We start from the raw sequence: 20,447 nt of genomic DNA, 5'->3' as shown, positions 1-20,447 counted from the left end.
ATTGTTTTTCATATTTGTTTCTGGTAATTATAACTCTAGCTGTATGATGACAAATACAAACTCTTGGAAGAAGGGGAGAAAAAAAAGAGCAAAAAAAGGACAATTTGTCACGTTCTGGTGGCAATAATGTGTGGTGCTGAAGGAATAAGGGCAGAGGTAATGTGTGTTATTCCAGACTTCAGGAAATCTGATTATAACAGATGAAACGTGACTAGAATTCATCCTGTCAGGAATATAACGGCTCTACCATGAACACACCCTGTGCTAATGTGCTGTAGTGTGGCTTCTACACGAGCCTTACAAGCTGCCTGCACAAACATGGCGGCCGCCGCAGGACTGTACAGCACTTCCGGCGCGCAGTGCACCCTGGGAGTGGTGTCTCCGGAAGTAGTAGGGAGGTGAGGCCAGTTGTGTTTCCGGCCGGTGTGTTGGAGTCATTGTAGCCGGGGAAGATGCCGGAGCTGGCGGTAGATAAGGTGGTGGTGCACCCGCTGGTGCTGCTCAGTGTGGTGGATCATTTCAATAGGTGAGTTCCGTACTTGTTACTGAAAAGCCGCTGAGTCACCGGCCGGGAAGGCCCGCACTGCCTGCAGCCCCGGCCCAGCACAGGCAGCTAGGCCTGCAGCCTCACAGTGACAGGGCACTTTACTATCAGCTCCCTCCCTATGTGCTGTGCATACACACAGCTGGGAATAGAGGATGACACTGCAGGCACAGGACCTAGGAGAAAGCAGGGCATGCTGGGACTTGTAGTTCCACAGCTGTTGTACAGCCACAAAGCGCCTCTGTCCTGGGATTGAGGACTTCTGTGAAGCAATTTTAGCAGCTGTGGTCCTATCATAGGTGATTGCCTGCTGTTAACCCCTTGGTGACAACAAGGGGTTTCTTCTGTATATGTATACACTGAGCAATGAGCCCCCGTCATCCACAGCATAGCCCCCTTATACACTGCAGTGATTATAGTGCACCGCTCTGGGGATGCAAACATTGAAATAAATAAAAAATATGTATTTTTTTTGTTTTCCCTTTGCTATTGGACGATACAAAACAATATATATAATTTTATTTATCACTTCAGCACAGTATAAACACTTTAAGGATAGATGGGAGAGTGTGTGTGTGTGTATGTGTGTGTGTATGTATATATATATATATATATATATATATATATATATATATATATATATCCTTAATTGCTAAATGGTGTTTATATTTTTCTTGGGTAACAAAAAATACAAGCTGAAAGTTTAAATAAAAATAGTTCTGGCTTTCAGAAGGAAGGGATGTGGAAAAAACACCACGTTGAAGACCAAAACTAGTCCACATCCTCAGGGCGCTGGTCCAGGAATATAACACATCAGATCCGTGGTGGGCCGATCACTATAATGGAGAGTGACTGTGCCTGTATATTGGGATCATAAAGGTTCATCACCAAACAGATATTTGTAGAATTACCAATTTATATGTTGAATGAATATAAAACCCCTTTAATATATCTGTTCAGTATCATTGAGGGTCACTATTGGGACCTGCCATCACTTTCTGATTGTTGAGGGTCTAAATTTGCACCTATACTGATCCTCATTATAAATGATGGGTTTGTAGTGCTGGGGTTGCACTGCAGTGACTTTTCTGTTTTCCATGCACAGTGTTCCGACCGCTTGCTGTGCAGTAGACTATAGATGACACCATTGCTGGAATTGCCCTGTGCTACTCCTCCCAGCAGGAACTCTGTAGTGCAGGAAGAAAATGAAGTAGATAACATGATATATCTATTGCTTAGAAACTGATGTAATATCCAAGAGAGATGTCTTCACTTTAGAAGATAACACCCTTTAAATATGGGCTCAAGACACGAGGGAGAAGAAAATAAAGGTATACATCCCACCATGAAGAGGCAGCTTACTCCAAAAGCATTCGCACAAATGTAATATACAGAATTTAGCAATTTTTTTTATGTATATTGAAAAGAAATAATAATTGTTCCCTCCAGTGTTGTGCAGTTGTTTATATTTGCATTTTACATTTACAGAATTGGAAAAGTTGGAAACCAGAAGCGAGTGGTCGGTGTCCTGTTAGGGTCTTGGCACAAGAAGATTTTAGATGTTTCTAACAGTTTTGCCGGTAAGAAGCGTTCTGTAATTCTCTTTGTTTTCTTCAACAAGGAAATAAAATGAATAATGCTGTCCTATCATGATCGATCTCCTCGTCGTGTGCCTTTTACTTTCACGTGTGCTGCATGTTCAATGATTCCATGTGACAGTGAATGTGGCCACATGGGGGAACAATACTGACACTTCACTAAACAGTTACAGAGGTGTCCAGGTGAGACCTGGCTGCTAACTTGATTTTTGGGGATTAACACTTAATCACCTATCTACAGGATCACCTGAGGGTTTTAAGGTACCGTCACATTAAGCGACGCTGCAGCGATAACGACAACGATGCCGATCGCTGCAGCGTCGCTGTTTGATCGCTGGAGAGCTGTCACACAGACCGCTCTCCAGCGATCAACGATGCCGAGGTCCCCTGGTAACCAGGGTAAACATCGGGTAACTAAGCGCAGGGCCGCGCTTAGTAACCCGATGTTTACCCTGGTTACCAGCGTAAAATGTAAAAAAAACAAACAGCACATACTTACATTCACGTCCCCCTGCGTCCACTTCCTGACTGACTGAGCGCCGTACAGTGAGAGCAGAGCGGTGACGTCACCGCTGTGCTGCTTTCACTTTCACTTTGCGGCGCTGAGTCAGAGGAGGAAGCAGACTGCAGGGGACGCAATGTGAGTATGTGCTGTTTGTTTTTTTTACATTTTACGCTGGTAACCAGGGTAAACATCGGGTTACTAAGCGCGGCCCCGCGCTTAGTTACCCGATGTTTACCCTGGTTACCAGTGTAAAATATCGCTGGTATCGTTGCATTTGGTGTCAAACACAACGATACACAGCGATCAAACGACCAAATAAAGTTCTGGACTTTATTCAGCGACCAGCGACATCACAGCAGGATCCTGATCGCTGCTGCGTGTCAAACTAAACGATATCGCTAGCGAGGACGCTGCAACGTCACGGATCGCTAGCGATATCGTTATAAAGTCGTTTAGTGTGACGGTACCTTTAAGGCTCCAATCCCCATCATGAATGGAGTTGAGATCTGCATGCTTGACTTCCACTTCATTCATTATCTATGGGGTTGCTAAGCTGTACGCTTAGTTATTTTTGATAATGCCATTTAGAATGAATGGAGCAGAGGCTGAGCATGCACACAGAGCTACAAAGCCCTTTTTTCAAACTTCCAGGACCCTGCTCTCCAGATGTGTGGGGGTCTTAGTGGTCCGACCTCCAGTTACCAGCAATTTATTCCCTACGCTCTGGATAAGGGGATAACTTTGATTTTTCTGTGAATAACCCTTTGGAAGCTGCTAAAAATGGAGACCCTTAAATGATATGTCATAATACACAGATTGTACTTGCTGACACTATTCTCATCTAAGGGTGACGTCTTCCACATGGGGCAGAAATTCTGGTGCAAATCCAGTCCAGCAGCCACATCCGTAACAAACGGGGATGCCTCTTGACTGACGGCATGACCCTGCTCCTCTTAATTAGTCAGCTTTGTGCACAGTCATTGTTGTGGTTTGATATCGCTCCAAACCAGTTAACTAAAAGAATTTACGCTGATGCCATTGGGTAGGAGGCACTTGACGGTCACCGATCACTCATGTGGTTTTTGTACTGGATCCTGTGAATATATTTAATACTATATTCATACTTACCATTTTGGAAATCCACTGCCTTAACTAAACTTCTTATCTCTTCCCTCAGTTCCATTTGATGAAGATGATAAAGATGACTCTGTCTGGTTTCTGGATCACGACTATCTCGAAAATATGTATGGCATGTTCAAAAAAGTCAATGGTGAGTCCTTCTTTTCACACTGATGTAGCTGTAACATCTCTTTGGCTCATAATTATGTCTTAATTCTCTGTTCAGCTCGGGAAAGGATAGTTGGCTGGTACCACACGGGACCCAAGCTGCACAAAAACGACATCGCAATCAATGAGCTGATGAAGAGATACTGTCCAAACTCCGTAAGTTTTTTTTTTTTTTTCTTTAATAGTTTGGAAATTGTGCACAGATGCTTAGATGGTACTATGCAGCCGTATGGAGAGACGCCAGCATTAAAAGTAGGTGGAGAAGCATGCAGTCATCCTCCCAGACACAGGAAGGAGTTGTGCTCATTGCATTCTCTCCTATGTTGGATAAACTTCATAAAGAAAACCCTGTTGTAATCCCCTTTAGGGCTCACTGACGTCTTAAAAGGTAGCAGCCTTATACGAGCCAAAACAGATGGCTGCTCTCTTAGACTTAGACTAGCCATTTAGGAGAAATCAGCTGGAGAATCCAAACCAGTCTAGCATCACCGCTGTGGCCAGTTTTTGGCTGTAGGGCACATTGTGGCTGTAGGATAATAACTAAAGACCCATGGGGACCACCGGAGTGTGTGGGGATTTATAGGTTGAGGCATTGTTCTTTATTATTTTATAGCATTTCCTTCTGTTAGGTAATCCCTTACACTCTCAGCCTGCCTTTTTTAAATTGCTGCTTGTGTGTTGTTGTTTTTTTCACTGGATGTTATCTTTGTGACTTGTAGGTTCTTGTGATCATTGATGTGAAGCCAAAAGACCTGGGTCTTCCCACGGAGGCTTATATCTCAGTAGAGGAAGTTCACGATGTAAGTTTTTAATATTGCACCTTTTAGGATACAATATTAATCTACTCAGTGCTGATATTTGAAGGATCCGTGTTGCTGGTGCCACTTCATCGTTTACATTGACTCTCAGGCTGGTTTGTACTTTCCTGCGCCATACACTGTCAATGCAAAAACTAGTGCACTGGCAGATACAAACCAGCCAGCAAGGCACTGTTGTGGGATACAGAAACACGAGCAGTACATAGGTTTTCAGATAGTTGCCATGAATGCATTGCACAAATACAGTGGGGCAAAAAAGTATTTAGTCAGTCAGCAATAGTGCAAGGTCCACCACTTAAAAAGATGAGAGGCGTCTGTAATTTACATCATAGGTAGACCTCAACTATGGGAGACAAACTGAGAAAAAAAAAGCCAGAAAATCACATTGTCTGTTTTTTTATCATTTTATTTGCATATTATGGTGGAAAATAAGTATTTGGTCAGAAACAAACAATCAAGATTTCTGGCTCTCACAGACCTGTAACTTCTTCTTTAAGAGTCTCCTTTTTCCTCCACTCATTACCTGTAGTAATGGCACCTGTTTAAACTTATCAGTATAAAAAGACACCTGTGCACACCCTCAAACAGTCTGACTCCAAACTCCACTCTGGCGAAGACCAAAGAGCTGTCAAAGGACACCAGAAACAAAATTGTAGCCCTGCACCAGGCTGGGAAGACTGAATCTGCAATAGCCAACCAGCTTGGAGTGAAGAAATCAACAGTGGGAGCAATAATTAGAAAATGGAAGACATTCAAGACCACTGATAATCTCCCTCGATCTGGGGCTCCACGCAAAATCCCACCCTGTGGGGTCAGAATGATCACAAGAACGGTGAGCAAAAATCCCAGAACCACGCGGGGGGACCTAGTGAATGAACTGCAGAGAGCTGGGACCAATGTAACAAGGCCTACCATAAGTAACACACTACGCCACCATGGACTCAGATCCTGCAGTGCCAGACATGTCCCACTGCTTAAGCCAGTACATGTCCGGGCCCGTCTGAAGTTTGCTAGAGAGCATTTGGATGATCCAGAGGAGTTTTGGGAGAATGTCCTATGGTCTGATGAAACCAAACTGGAACTGTTTGGTAGAAACAAAACTTGTGTTTGGAGGAAAAAGAATACTGAGTTGCATCCATCAAACACCATACCTACTGTAAAGCATGGTGGTGGAAACATCATGCTTTGGGGCTGTTTCTCTGCAAAGGGGCCAGGACTTAATATTACAGTCATGAAGTACCAATATACTTTGTATAGATGAGTGGTAAATACCAACTCTCTCTAGGCACTCCTCAGGTGCCCTTCTGGGACTACTCCAAACCAATACATAGACAAAAACACGGAGAAAAAAAGTCCACTTCAACATATTTAGAAAACAATATACAAAAGGTTTATTAAGTAATCAATCATATACGAATACAAATATATAAAATACAAAACATGGATGTATTGTCAATACCGCCATATAGCAGAAGACACATATAGGAGGAAATGTGGCAATGACCAAGTCAGGGGGGGAGTTCACATATTACACCTTTTGGGTGGCAGCGTCAGCTCAAAAAGTAAAGAAAACGTATGACCAAATATAATCACTATGTCTAACTCACATGGCAAAATAGCCCACAGTATAGGATCATATCATCATAAGTACATATAGTTGCTGCTTACCCATTATGGATCAGGTGTGTTCTCCCCACCTCACTCGGTCCCCCCGGACGCGCGTTTCGCGTGGCTTTTTCAACAGGGTGTCAGGACGACTGATCCCGGTACATGAAAGAATGAATGGGGCCATGTATCGTGAGATTTTGAGTGCAAACCTCCTTCCATCAGCAAGGGCATTGAAGATGAAACGTGGCTGGGTCTTTCAACATGACAATGATCCAAAGCACACCGCCAGGGCAACGAAGGAGTGGCTTCGTAAGAAGCATTTCAAGGTCCTGGAGTGGCCTAGCCAGTCTCCAGATCTCAACCCTATAGAAAACCTTTGGAGGGAGTTGAAAGTCCGTGTTGCCAAGCGAAAAGCCAAAAGCATCACTGCTCTAGAGGAGATCTGCATGGAGGAATGGGCCAACATACCAACAACAGTGTGTGGCAACCTTGTGAAGACTTACAGAAAACGTTTTACCTCCGTCATTGCCAACAAAGGATATATTACAAAGTATTGAGATGAAATTTTGTTTCTGACCAAATACTTATTTTCCACCATAATATGCAAATAAAGTGATAAAAAAAACAGACAATGTGATTTTCTGGCTTTTTTTTTCTCAGTTTGTCTCCCATAGTTCAGGTCTACCTATGATGTAAATTACAGATGCCTCTCATCTTTTTAAGTGGTGGAACTTGCACTATTGCTGACTGACTAAATACTTTTTTGCCCCACTGTATATTTCTTTTTTATTACCCTCTCTAAGGCCGGCGTCACACTGGCGTGTTTTACGGACGTATGAGAGGCGCAGAAAATACGGATGGCATACTGTACCATGATTCTCTATGGCCCTGCTCCTATCTGCTGTATTTTACTGATCCGTATTATAGGTCTTGTACAGCCGTAGAAAATCGCAGCATGCTGCGTTTGTCAGCGTATTGCACAAAAAATCCGCCAATGAAAGTCTATGGGGGCGAGAAAATTACGGATTACACACGGACCATGCGTGTGACTTGTGAGAAATACGCAGCGGTGTTCTCTAGAAAAGCCGGCAATTCAGTGCGGTGTACAGTAAAATCACACTGACAGAATAGGTAGAATAAATGTGTACACATAGAATAGGTGTGTATGTATGTGTGTATATATATATATATATATATATATATATATATATATATATATATATATATATATATATATATATATATATATATATATATATATATTTTCTAAGGGTTTTTCCGTCTGTCTGTCCTGGAAATCCCGCGTCTGATTGGTCGAGGCCGCCAGGCCTCGACCAATCAGGGACGGGCACAGCATGGCGACGATGATGTCATAATGGAAATCCCACGTCTCTGATTGGTCGAGGCCATCAGGCCTCGACCAATCAGCGACGGGCACAGTATCGACGTAGATGTCATAATGGTTGCCATGGCGACGATGATGTCATAAAGGTTGCCTCGACCAATCAGCGACGGGTTTTTCTGTCTGTCTGTCCTGGAAATCCCGCGTCTGATTGGTCAAGGCCGCCAGGCCTCGACCAATCAGCGACGGGCACAGCATGGCGACGATGATGTCATAAAGGTTGCCTCGACCAATCAGCGACGGGCACAGTCTGCCGCGAATTCTGGAATCATCAGTGTCCATATACTACGGGGACATGCATATTCTAGAATACCCGATGCGTTAGAATCGGGCCACAGTCTAATATATATATATATATATATATATATATATATATATATATATATATATATATATATATATATATATATATATATATATATATATATATATATATATATATATATATATATATATATATATATTCCATATATGTGTGTGGCCTCGACCAATCAGAGACGTGGGATTTCCATTATGACATCATCGTCGCCATGCTGTGCCCGTCCCTGACGGACGGACGGACCCTTAGACAAATATATATATATATATATACACACACACTATGTTCCAAATTATTATGCAAATTACATTTTTCTCGGATTTTCCTAAATGGTTGGTGCAAATGACAGTCAGTCTAATAAAAGTAATCACCCATTAGAGTATACATCGAATTTTATTGAAGAAACCTCCCAATGATAACAGTATAATCTCCAAAATGAATAAAATTTAAAAATGCACTGTTCCAAATTATTAGGCACAGTAGTATTTCTAAACATTTGAAATGTTTTAAAGAACTGAAGATGCTCATTTGTGCAATTTGCAGCATTAGGAGGTCACATTCACTGAACAAAAAGCTATTTAACTCCAAAACATCCTAACAGGCCAAGATACATGTTAACATAGGAGCCCTTCATTGATATCACCTTCACAATTCTTGCATCCATTGAACTTGTGAGTTTATGGAGAGTTTCTGCTTGTATTTCTTTGCATGAAGTCAGAATAGCCTCCCAGAGCTGCTGTTTTGATGTGAACTGCCTCCCACCCTCATAGATCTTTTGTTTGATGATACTCCAAAGGTTCTCTATAGGGTTGAGGTCAGGGGAAGATGGTGGCCACACCATGAGTTTATCTCCTTTTATGCCCATAGCAGCCAATTACTCAGAGGTATTCATTGTCATGCATGAAGATGATTTTGTTCCTGAAGGCATGTTTCTGCTTTTTAGACCATGGAAGAAAGTTGTCAGTCAGAAACTCTATTTACTTTGCTGAGGTCATTTTCACACCTTCAGGAACCTTAAAGGGCCCTACCAGCTGGTTCCCCGTGATTCCAGCCCAAAACATGACTCCTCCACCTCCTTGCTGACGTCGCAGCCTTGTTGGGACATGGTGGCCATCCACCAACCATCCACTACTCCATCCATCTGGACCGTCCAGAGTTGCTCGACACTCGTCAGTAAACAAGACTGTTTGAAAATTAGTCTTCATGTATGTCTGGGCCCACTGCAACCGTTTCTGCTTGTGAACACTGTTTAGGAGTGGCCGAATAGTAGGTTTATGCACCACAGCAAGCCTTTGAAGGATCCTACACCTTGAGGTTCGAGGGACTCTAGACGCACCAGCAGCTTCAAATAACTGTTTGCTGCTTTGTAATGGTATTTTGGCAGCTGCTCTCTTAATCCAATGAATTTGTCTGCCAGAAAACTTCCTCATTATGCCTTTATTTGCATGAACTCTGTCTGTGCTCTGTTTCAGTCACAAATCTCATCAGAGTATGATGATCACTCTTAAGTTTTCGTGAAATATCTAATTTTTTCATACCTTGTCCAAGGCATTGCACTATTTAATGCTTTTCAGCAGCAGAAAGATCCTTTTTATTTCCCATATTGCTTGAAACCTGTGACCTGCATAATAATGTGGAACATCATTTTTGAGTAGTTTTCCTTTCATTAGAATCACCTGGAAAACTAATTATCACATGTGTTTAAGATTGATTTCAGTGATCCATTGAGCCCTGAGACACAATACCATCCACGAGTTTATTTGGAAAACAAAACAATTAAATCTTTAAGACACTTAAATCCAATTTGCATAATAATTTGGAACACAGTGTATGTATATATGTGTGTGTGTGTGTGTGTGTGTGTGTGTGTGTGTGTATACACACACACACACACACACACACACACACACACACACACACACACACACACACACACACACACATTCACACACATTCACACACACACACACACGTATTCACACCCCTGCAATTCTGTCAGATAATACTCAGTTTCTTCCTGAAAATGATTGCAAACACAGATTCTTTGGTATTATCTTCATTTAATTTGTCTTAAATGAAAAAACACAAAAGAGAATAAAGCAAAGCATTGATCATTTCACACACAACTCCAAAAATGGGCCAGACAAAAGTATTGGCACCCTCAGCCTAATACTTGGTTGCACAACCTTTAGCCAAAATAACTGCGACCAACCGCTTCCGGTAACCATCAATGAGTTTCTTACAATGCTCTGCTGGCATTTTAGACCATTCTTCTTTGGCAAACTGCTCCAGGTCCCTGATATTTGAAGGGTGCCTTCTCCAAACTTCCATTTTTAGATCTCTCCACAGGTGTTCTATGGGATTCAGGTCTGGACTCATTGCTGGCCACCTTAGAAGTCTCCAGTGCTTTCTCTCAAACCATTTTCTAGTGCTTTTTGAAGGGTGTTTTGGGTCATTGTCCTGCTGGAAGACCCATGACCTCTGAGGGAGATCCAGCTTTCTCACACTGGGCCCTACATTATGCTGCAAAATTTCTTGGTAGTCTTCAGACTTCATAATGCCATGCACACGGTCAAGCAGTCCAGTGCCAGAGGCAGCAAAGCAACCCCAAAACATCAGGGAACCTCTGCCATGTTTGACTGTAGGGACCGTGTTCTTTTCTTTGAATGCCTCTTTTTTTCTCCTGTAAACTCTATGTTGATGACTTTGCCCAAAAAGCTCTACTTTTGTCTCATCTGACCAGAGAACATTCTTCCAAAACGTTTTAGGCTTTTTCAGGTAAGTTTTGGCAAACTCCAGCCTGGCTTTTTTATGTCTCGGGGTAAGAAGTGGGGTCTTCCTGGGTCTCCTACCATACAATCCCTTTTCATTCAGACACCGACGGATAGTACGGGTTGACACTGTTGTACCCTCGGACTGCAGGGCAGCTTGAACTTGTTTGGATGTTAGTCGAGGTTCTTAATCCAACAACCGCACAATCTTGCGTTGAAATCTCTTGTCAATTTTTCTTTTCCGTCCACATCTAGGGAGGTTAGCCACAGTGCCATGGGCTTTACACTTCTTGATGACACTGCGCATGGTAGACACAGGAACATTCAGTTCTTTCGAGATGGACTTGTAGCCTTGAGATTGCTCATGCTTCCTCACAATTTGGTTTCTCAAGTCCTCAGACAGTTCTTTGGTCTTTCTTTTCTCCATGCTTAATGTGGTACACACAAGGACACAGGACAGAGGTTGAGTCAACTTTAATCCATGTCAACTGGCTGCAAGTGTGATTGTTATTGCCAACACCTGCTAGGTGCCACAGGTAAGTTACAGGTGCTGCTAATTACACAAATTAGAGAAGCATCACATGATTTTTCGAACAGTACCAATACTTTTGTCCACCCCCTTTTTTATGTTTGGTGTGGAATTATATCCAATTTGGCTTTAGGACAATTCTTTTTGTGTTTTTTTTTTCATTTAAGACAAATTAAATGAAGATAATACCAGAGAATTTGTGTTTGCAATCATTTTCAGGAAGAAACTAAGTATTATCTGACAGAATTGCAGGGGTGTGAATACTTTTGGCCATGACTGTGTGTATGTGTGTGTATGTATGTGTGTGTGTATGTATGTGTATATATACATATTTTTCACGGGTTTGTGAAGGAGAGAGCAAAAGCCGGCAACTGAATTCTCTCAGTCCACCTGAAGACCCTTGTCACCTGTAATAAAGTTAAACAAAACAAAAAACAATATTCCATACCTTCCGTCGATCAGTCTTGTCCCACGCTGTAAATCCATCTGAAGAGGTTAAATCATTTCTCCTACGCCTCATTGGGGGACACAGGACCATGGGTGTTATGCTGCTGCCACTAGGAGGACACTAAGTAAACACAGAAAGAATAGCTCCTCCCCTGCAGTATACACCCTCTTGCTGGCTCTCAGTGAACCAGTTCTTGCTTAGTGTCTGTAAGAGGCACTTGGGTCTGTTTTTATTTTAACTTTTGATTTTTTGTTCTATTTTTTCCTTTAACGGAGCGAATGGGGCGACGAATCCTTTCTAGGCTCCAATCTCCCCCGAACCATCAACAGGCAAGTATGTGGAGCGTTCCTCCCGTATCCTTTCCTGCAACGTTGGATGCCAGCCCTGAGCTCATCTTGCGGGCGACGGTTCCTTCGCGTTCCGATCTCTCCCCCCCCCCCCCCCCCTCCATAGCAGGTGACCACATGGAGTAGCCCCCCATCTACCTCTCCTGGAGCCAGGTGCATAGCCGGACATGATATATATGGCGTCCGTGCAGCCCCCCTATGCATCACCACTGATATAGCGGATGACGCATGGCGGCAGAAGCTCTCCACCCCCTCCCTGACTATGGCGACGGTGGATTGAGCACCGGCCCACCGCATCTACCGTGAGTACATTGCGGGGGCCGAGGCGCTTGGGGGGTCCTAGTCCCCGGGTTATGGGAGGTCCGCACCTTTAAAGCCCGGGTCCGTGGGTGGTCTGCAGTGCGGCAATTCCTTCAGAGGGTGTGGCTTAAGAATGGCGCTAATAGCGGTCGCGGCGCTGCAGGCCGCAGGTTTAAAATTTAGCCCCCGGCTTTTCTCTTTCATACAGGCTGGAGTTTGGGCCACACCCACCGGCAGTTACCGCCCCCCACTCTTTCTGGCGCTTCTCGTTCCCTGAGATACTCTCACTTCCTGATCTCGGCAGCCATCTTGGTACACCCACAGGGCTGATGCTGCAGCGCTGCTCCAGCCTTTTCAATCACAGCCTTCAGGATTAGCGATTCCTGTGCATAACTCCCGTGGCATCACACTGCGGACCTTCCCTGGGGACTCAAGACACAGGACCATGGGTAAGCTCCATAAACATAGCTTAACCCTTCCCCTGCTAGTAAGCGCTTTCCTCCAGGCTTTACTATGTCTCAACCAAAGCCTCACAAAAAGTCTGGGAAAACCCACACTGTATTTTACGCTGCATGTACCTCTTGTAAGGTATCATTACCCCGGGGTCACAATACTGCATTATGCACAGCTTGTGAACCGGTGACGGCTCAGGAACCACCTGTTGCTGATACTGAACCCAGTGAGCCTAGTCCCCCTGAGTGGGCTACCTCCCTTACCCGGTCTATGGCATCCCTGGCAAAAGCGTTAGACTCGTTCCGAGACCCTTCCTCTTATCAGGGCACTAATACGGACGACGCTTCCGATGGTCAGAACCCCTCGTACTCCAGCGGTCGTACCTTGCCAAGGAGTTCTCACTCTTCCAGGAAAAGGACTCATGCCATATCCCCAGACCATCACCGGTTTTAGGGTTCTGAGAGCTCCATTTCTCGCTCCCCTTCCATTGGGGCTAGTAGAGAACCTGTTTCAGAGGACGATTCTGACACGTCCCTAGATCAGGAATTTCATCACGATCTGGAGACTCTCGACTCTCTAATTGAGTCAGTGAATAAGGCTTTGAGACTTGAGGAGGAACCCTTATCTAAAACGGATCATGCCTTGTCCTTTAAGAGGACCAAACGAGCTCACAGAGTGTTTGCCACTCATCCAGAGTTTAAGCAAATTGTTGAATCTCACAGGATCTGTCCAGATAAATGATTCACAATCTCCCCCAGTAGATCCTCCGGTATCGCGCCTGGCTACCAAATCTGTGTTATCCTCCTCGGAGGGCGCCTCTATCAAAAATCCAACCGATCGTCAGATTGACAATATGGTGCGTTCAGCCTTTGAAGCCTCTGCGGCCGCACTCTTTCCATCTTTTGCCGCTACGTGGGTGGCTAAGGCTATGACCCACTGGGCTGAGGTCTTGTCTTCAGTAGTACTGGATACCAATCGTTCGTTTCTAGGAATGATACTCGACTCGTCCCGGGGGTTGGTTCTTCTTCCCCCGTAAAAGATCTCAGTCTTACAGCGAGAAGCTCAGAAGCTCTCTCAGCCTCGCTCACTCTCTGTGCTTCAGTATGAGAGTCCTCGGCAGGATGGTAGCAGCTATGGAGGCGGTTCCATTTGCCCAACTACACCTCCGTCCTCTACAGCATGCCCTCCTGGCTGTTTGGGACAGGAACCCGTTCTCCCTAGACCGTCGGTTCCTTCTTCCCCAGAGAGTCAGACAGTCTGTCAAGTGGTGGACATGGAAATCCTCCCTGAATCAAGGGAAGTCTTTTCTTCCAGTACACTGGCTGGTTGTGACGACAGACGCCAGTCTTCTAGGCTGGGGAGCGGTGTTCCTTCATCACACTGCTCAGGGCCGCTGGTCCCCCCCAGGAATCACGCCTTCCAATCAACATCTTGGAAATCCGGGCGATCAGGCTGGCACTTCTCCAGTTCCATCCCTTCCTAGCAGGTCGCCCAATCAGGATTCAGTCCGACAACGCCACTGCAGTGGTATACATCAACCGCCAAGGGGGAACCCGCAGCAGGGCGGCCATGACAGAGGCCACATCCTCCGATGGGCCGAGGAAAACCGCTCAATGATCTCTGCGGTTCACATCCCGGGAGTGGATAATTGGGAGGCAGACTTCCTCAATCGGCAATGCCTCGACTCCGGGGAGTGGTCTCTCCATCTGGAGATCTTCCACCAGATCTGCTGTCGTTGGGGAACCCCGGACGTGGATCTGATGGCCTCATGGCTGAATTCCAAGGTTCCCGACTTCATGGCTCGGTCCCACGATCCGGCAGCCATCGGGGCAGACACTCTTGTACTCCCGTGGCATCATTTTCCGCTTCCGTACATATTTCCCCCTCTTCCCCTCCTACCGAGAGTCATCAAGAAAATCAGGGCGGAGAGGGTACCGGTAATCCTGATTGCGCCAGATTAGCCGCGCCGGGCGTGGTACGCGGAACTAGTTCAACTAGTTTCCGACGTTCCCTGGCGATTACCGTTTTGCGCAGATCTGCTATCTCAAGGCCCCTTTTACCACCAGAACTCAGAGGCCCTGTGTTTGACGGCATGGCCGTTGAGTCCTGGGTCCTAACCCAGGCAGGTTTCTCTCCAGAAGTCATAGCTACCATGATCAACGCTAGAAAGCCTACATCTATGCGTATCTATAATCGCACTTGAAAGACTTTCTTTTCATGGTGTAGCGACTGAGGACGTTCTCCTCTACATTTTTCAATCCCTTCCATTCTCGAGTTCTTACAAACAGGTATGGACGTGGGTCTCGCCCTTAGTTCTCCAAAAGGGCAGATCTCAGCCCTGTCTGTTCTCTTCCAACGCAGGATTGCCTACAGATTACAGGTCAAGACGTTCATTCAGGGAGTCTCCCATCGGGCGCCCCCCTATAGGATGCCGTTGGTACCATGGGATCTTAATCTGGTCCTCGGAGTTTTGCAACAGGCTCCTTTCGAACCTCTACAGGAGGTTTCCCTGTCTCTCCTTTCATGGAAAGTTGCTTTTCTAGTTGCGGTCACCTCTATCAGACGAGTCTCCGAGCTGGCGGCTCTGTCCTCTCAAGTTCCGTTTCTGAATTTTCATCAGGATAAGGTGGTTTTGAGGACATCCCCGTCTTTTCTTCCGAAAGTTGTATCCTCTTTTCATCTCAATGAGGAGATTGTCTTACCCTCACTCTGTCCGGCACCAGTCCATCGCATCGAGAAGGCCCTTCACACACTGGATTTAGTGAGAGCTCTTAGGAGATACATCTCGCGGACAGCATCTTTCCGCAGGTCAGATGCCCTATTCGTGCTCCCGGAAGGACCGAGGAAAGGGTTTCCCGCTTCCAAGGTGACAATAGCTAAATGGATCAGTTTGGCTATTCAGGAGTCCTACCGAGTCAGAGGTCTTCCTGTCCCAGCAGGGATTAAGGCTCACTCCACTCGGTCAGTGGGTGCGTCATACTCCACTCGGTCAGTGGGTGCGTCATGGGCCATCCGGCACCAAGCTTCGGCAGCAAAAGTTTGTAAGGCTGCGACTTGGTCCAGCCTGCATACCTTTACAAAACATTACCATATTCACTCTCAGGCCTCGGCAGATGTGACCGTCGGCAGACGAATTTTGCAGGCGGCTGTGCCGCATCTGTAACTTGTGGGTGCAAGTAGCAATTGCAGTTAATTGTTTCCCACCCAGGGACTGCTTTAGGACTTCCCATGGTCCTGTGTCCCCCAATGAGGCGTAGGAGAAAAGGAGATATTTGTGTACTCACCGTAAAATCCTTTTCTCCGAGCCAATCATTGGGGGACACAGCACCCAACCTGTTAGCCTATTGGCTTTGGTTTTTGTTGAGTTAACTTGGTTTTTGACAGTTCATCCTTGTTAAATATTAAGCTCCTACTGCTTTGTTACCGAACTGGTTCACTGAGAGTCAGCAGGAGGGTGTATACTGCAGGGGAGGAGCTATTCTTTCTGTGTTTACTTGGTGTCCTCCTAGTGGCAGCAGCATAACACCCATGGTCCTGTGTCCCCCCCAATGATTGGCCCGGAGAAAAGGATTTTCGGTGAGTACACAAATCTCCTTTTTACTCTCAGGAGCTCTGCTCTTCCGTCGATCAGTCTTGTCCCACGCTGTAAATCCATCTGAAGGGGTTAAATCATTTTACACCCAGGAGCTCTGCTAATGCAGCTGTGCTCCTGGCTGTAAAATTTGGTGAATGAATGGAATGCAGGGGAATGTACTGTAGTTACCTCGAGTCGCGGTGATGCGCCCTCTGCTGGATGAACTCATATGAACTCGAGCCTGGGAAAATATTCTGAATAGTTCCCAGGCTCGAGTTCATATGAGTTCGTCCAGCACCGCGACTCGAGGTAACTACAGAACATTCCCCTGCATTCCATTCATTCACCAAATTTTACAGCCAGGAGCACAGCTGCATTAGCAGAGCTCCTGGGTGTAAAATGATTTAACCCCTTCAGATGGATTTACAGCGTGGGACAAGACTGATCGACGGAAGGTATGGAATATTGTTGTGAAGGAGATAGCAAAAGCCGGCAATTGAATTACCGGCTTTTATGCTATCTTGCGCTGAATTAAAATAAATAAAAAAAAAAATATATATATATTTTTATGTTTTTAGGAATATTTTAGCCGATGGATCCATGTTTTGTCCATTTTGCAAGCCTGCGCAAAAAAAAATCGCCATACGGATCACACACGGATACATTTGTCCGTAAAAATCGCATCCTCGCATTGAGTACGGAACAGTGTTTTGTGAAAAGTACTGCGTATTACGGCCGTAAAATATGGACCGTATTTTCCTACGCTGAGTGTGTCGCCAGCCTTACATTGTAAATTTCTCCCTCAGGATGGTACTCCAACCTCAAAGACATTTGAACATGTGACCAGTGAAATTGGCGCTGAGGAAGCAGAGGAAGTCGGAGTGGAGCACTTGTTACGGTAAGTTATGTACGATTTTTATAAAGGTCGTCTTATATCTAACACTGCCTTAATGTTATATCTGTGTGCACTGAACTGGGATCGTATGCGTTTCCCCTTGAGATAGGCTCTTGTTAAAAATATATAAATCAAATAGAACACATCTTGTCCCCCTCTTTCTTTAATGATTTAATACGTACATTTCTTTGAATTCACAAGGGTTAAAAAGGGACATTTTGACTGTAGCCTATTACAAATACTATACTATTAGATATTACATAGCTACTTGCACCACAATGCGAGCTGCACTCTCACACACAAATGTCCTCTTTTTAAGATGGTGCAAATCAATTTGCAGGATACAGTCCAGTGGCCGCTGGACAGGAGCCCTGCAAACTGCCTCACCCACCAGCATCTGCGGCTCTTCTCTTGGGCCTGGAGTAATGTCACGCATGCGTCATGCCATGACATCGCGCCAGATAAATGGCGGCTCCCACAGATTTCGTCCAGCCACAACAGATTATTGGCGTGGCCACTTAACATGTCCTGCAACTTGATTTGAACCAGTTTTCCCCATATGCACAGTTTATTATTAACAAGGGAAGCTTTACTTCCACTCCTGGGGTCCAGCGATTAGCCCCCTGTTGCTGACATTGCCTCTGTTTGGCTGCAGTGGTTTACAGCGCTACAGCAGGTCGCAGATACAGCAGGTCGCAGAGTTCTGCAGCTTACTGTCTATATACACATCAGCTGGCTTAATGGTTGGCTGCAGCGCTGTTGACATCATCATTGCAGCCAAACAATGGAGACCTGGGCAGCAGTGGATGCACGACTTTATTTTCCCAATGAACTGTACATAGCAGGAAAGTTTTTCTGATAGAGGAGAACTTTAACCAATAGCAAATATGCCAAGGGAGAACGGTCGGCTTAATATGGCAATTTTCCTTGTCTGTTTTCCGGCAGAGACATCAAAGACACTACAGTGGGGACCTTGTCACAGCGTATCACAAATCAGGTTCATGGGCTGAAAGGACTGAACTCCAAACTGCTGGATATCAGGAGTTACTTAGAAAAAGTGTCCAGCGGCAAACTGCCCATCAACCACCAGATCATCTACCAGCTCCAGGACGTCTTCAACCTGCTGCCAGACGTAAACCTGCAGGAGTTCGTCAAAGCATTCTACCTAAAGACTAACGACCAGATGCTGGTGGTGTATCTGGCCTCTCTCATCCGCTCAGTGGTCGCCCTTCACAATCTCATCAACAACAAGATCGCCAACAGGGACGCCGAGAAGAAGGAAGGCCAGGAGAAAGAGGAGAACAAGAAGGAGAGGAAAGACGAAAAGGAGAAGGAGAAGACCGACGCCAAGAAAGAGGAAAAGAAAGAAAAGAAATGAGATTGTTCGTCCTTTGTATTTGTATGTATGCCGGTGGTTGAATAGTAATAAAATAATATACTGCTGACCCAGCTTTCCTGTGTATACTGAGGAAGGGCCCCCCCGAGTACCCCCATACTCTGCACCCCATAACGTGATTCCTGCCCCTCTTCAGTATTTGGCCGGACCCTGTAACCTGCAGCAGTTTATAGTCCACAGATGCCATGACGTTAGATCTGCCGGATATTCAAGTGGACGTCTAGGTCAGACGCTATAAAAGCAATGGCAGATGGCACTGGATGGACTCACACCTTGTGACCCGTTTACCTACAGCACACGTTGGATGTATACAAGGTGCGGGTGCAGACAGCCTTCTGTTCAGTGAGCTTTATTTATAGAGTTTTGCGGAAGTTGCTTTACCCTTGAACATCCTGTACATCGAGGTAAATTTAGGTCTTTTGGGGGCAATCTGGCTGTAATGTCACTCCTTGCAGAAAAAAAAAAAAAAAATTGTTTTTAAATCACGTGTGTATTGTATTTTATGGGGAAATTGGACTCATCTGCAATCCCTATAACAGTGCATATTTAAAGTGCACTTGTCCTTTTAGCCCAAAGCTATCGACCATCAAAATCTTGCTGTCCTCATCCTCACCAAAACTGCATTTAGCACATACGCCAGCCTGATTTTCATGCTCTGTAGCTTGCTATCCACTCTGTGGACTTTTTTTTTTTTTTATTCACTATTCTGCCAGCACTATAAGAGCTGGAACTTCCTTTCCCTTACATCCTAGCACGCCTTGTTCTTTACATTTGTGGAACGGTCTGACCTGAACTGAAAACCTGTCTCTTTAAAGACCTGCCCCAAAATTGCAAAGCTTCATCCATTACAATTTTAACGGTCTGAATACAGATTGCATGCATGTGCTCTCTGTTATTTTCACAGACTTGTTTGGGCCTGTTTTGATCTGTCAAAAACATGTTCTCGGGGGGCGTGGCTATGGAGTAAGTGAAGAAGGACGCGTTCTGGGAGAGCTCCCCAATATCCTGCCACCATCCTGCCTATTAGACCCCTTTTATAAGTACATACCCCACTGCTGCCGGGGCCCCTGGAGACATAGAAGCTGCTGGCCCCTGGAGAGGGCTGAAGCGGTGACTGGAGAGCGTCGGCGAGGGAGGAAGATCAGCAGTGCAGTGAGCCCTGCATGTGACGGCGGCCATCTTCCGGGAGGACGCTCCTCTGACACAGGGCACGGCGCTGCAGATAACGGCGGCTGAAGTTCCTCCTTAATCTCAGGAAGGCAGTGGACGCCTGCAGGTGAGAGCTGCGGGACCCTGGCCCGGCGGGAGAGAAGAGGAAGATATACTTGTGGCGGCCATTACTGAAGCGCGCGCCCCTGCAGTAGAGGGTGCAGCGCAGCTCCTCATTGCTACAGCGCGGCTGAGCAGCGCATCTCTGCTCTCCATAAACTCGGACAACGTGGTGTGAGCTCTGAAAGATTGAGCCCCACGTTCCCCCATAAGTAATAACTCGGCCGGCTGTACTTCTAATTGGAGACCTTCTGGGGGCCCCCCCCTCACCGCTATCACCGCTACTTAGGACTTTCCCTATCGCAGGGACTGCCGGTAATTTTCAACCTACATCTCCTGATAGTACACCAGTGCGCCTCCTGATCATAGAGGCTCCCAGCAACA

The 20,447-nt window shown here is 45.6% G+C and overlaps 1 protein-coding gene across 1 annotated transcript; it reads left to right on the top strand.

Annotated features, from left to right (window-relative positions):
- Positions 1 to 261: 261 nt before the first annotated feature.
- Positions 262 to 19,279, top strand: PSMD7 (proteasome 26S subunit, non-ATPase 7). Its single transcript, XM_077288531.1, has 7 exons — positions 262 to 526; positions 2,033 to 2,124; positions 3,825 to 3,917; positions 3,993 to 4,090; positions 4,654 to 4,734; positions 17,310 to 17,401; positions 18,344 to 19,279. Exons 1-7 carry the CDS (start codon positions 453 to 455, stop codon positions 18,774 to 18,776), a joined length of 963 nt encoding a protein of 320 aa, XP_077144646.1. The 5' UTR covers positions 262 to 452; the 3' UTR covers positions 18,777 to 19,279.
- Positions 19,280 to 20,447: the final 1,168 nt, after the last annotated feature.

The sequence above is a fragment of the Ranitomeya variabilis genome, chromosome 2 (genome assembly GCF_051348905.1).
Source record: "Ranitomeya variabilis isolate aRanVar5 chromosome 2, aRanVar5.hap1, whole genome shotgun sequence".
NCBI lineage: Eukaryota > Metazoa > Chordata > Amphibia > Anura > Dendrobatidae > Ranitomeya > Ranitomeya variabilis.
This window is presented reverse-complemented; position numbering and strand designations above follow the sequence as displayed.

What these genes read in the sequence shown, in the direction of transcription:
- PSMD7 (XM_077288531.1), top strand. Translation starts at nt 453, where the DNA reads ATGCCGGAGCTGGCGGTAGATAAGGTGGTGGTGCACCCGCTGGTGCTG. An exon ending in GTGGTGGATCATTTCAATAG is followed by an intron (nt 527 to 2,032) that starts GTGAGTTCCGTA and finishes TTACATTTACAG; the next exon opens with AATTGGAAAAGTTGGAAACC. An exon ending in TGTTTCTAACAGTTTTGCCG is followed by an intron (nt 2,125 to 3,824) that starts GTAAGAAGCGTT and finishes CTCTTCCCTCAG; the next exon opens with TTCCATTTGATGAAGATGAT.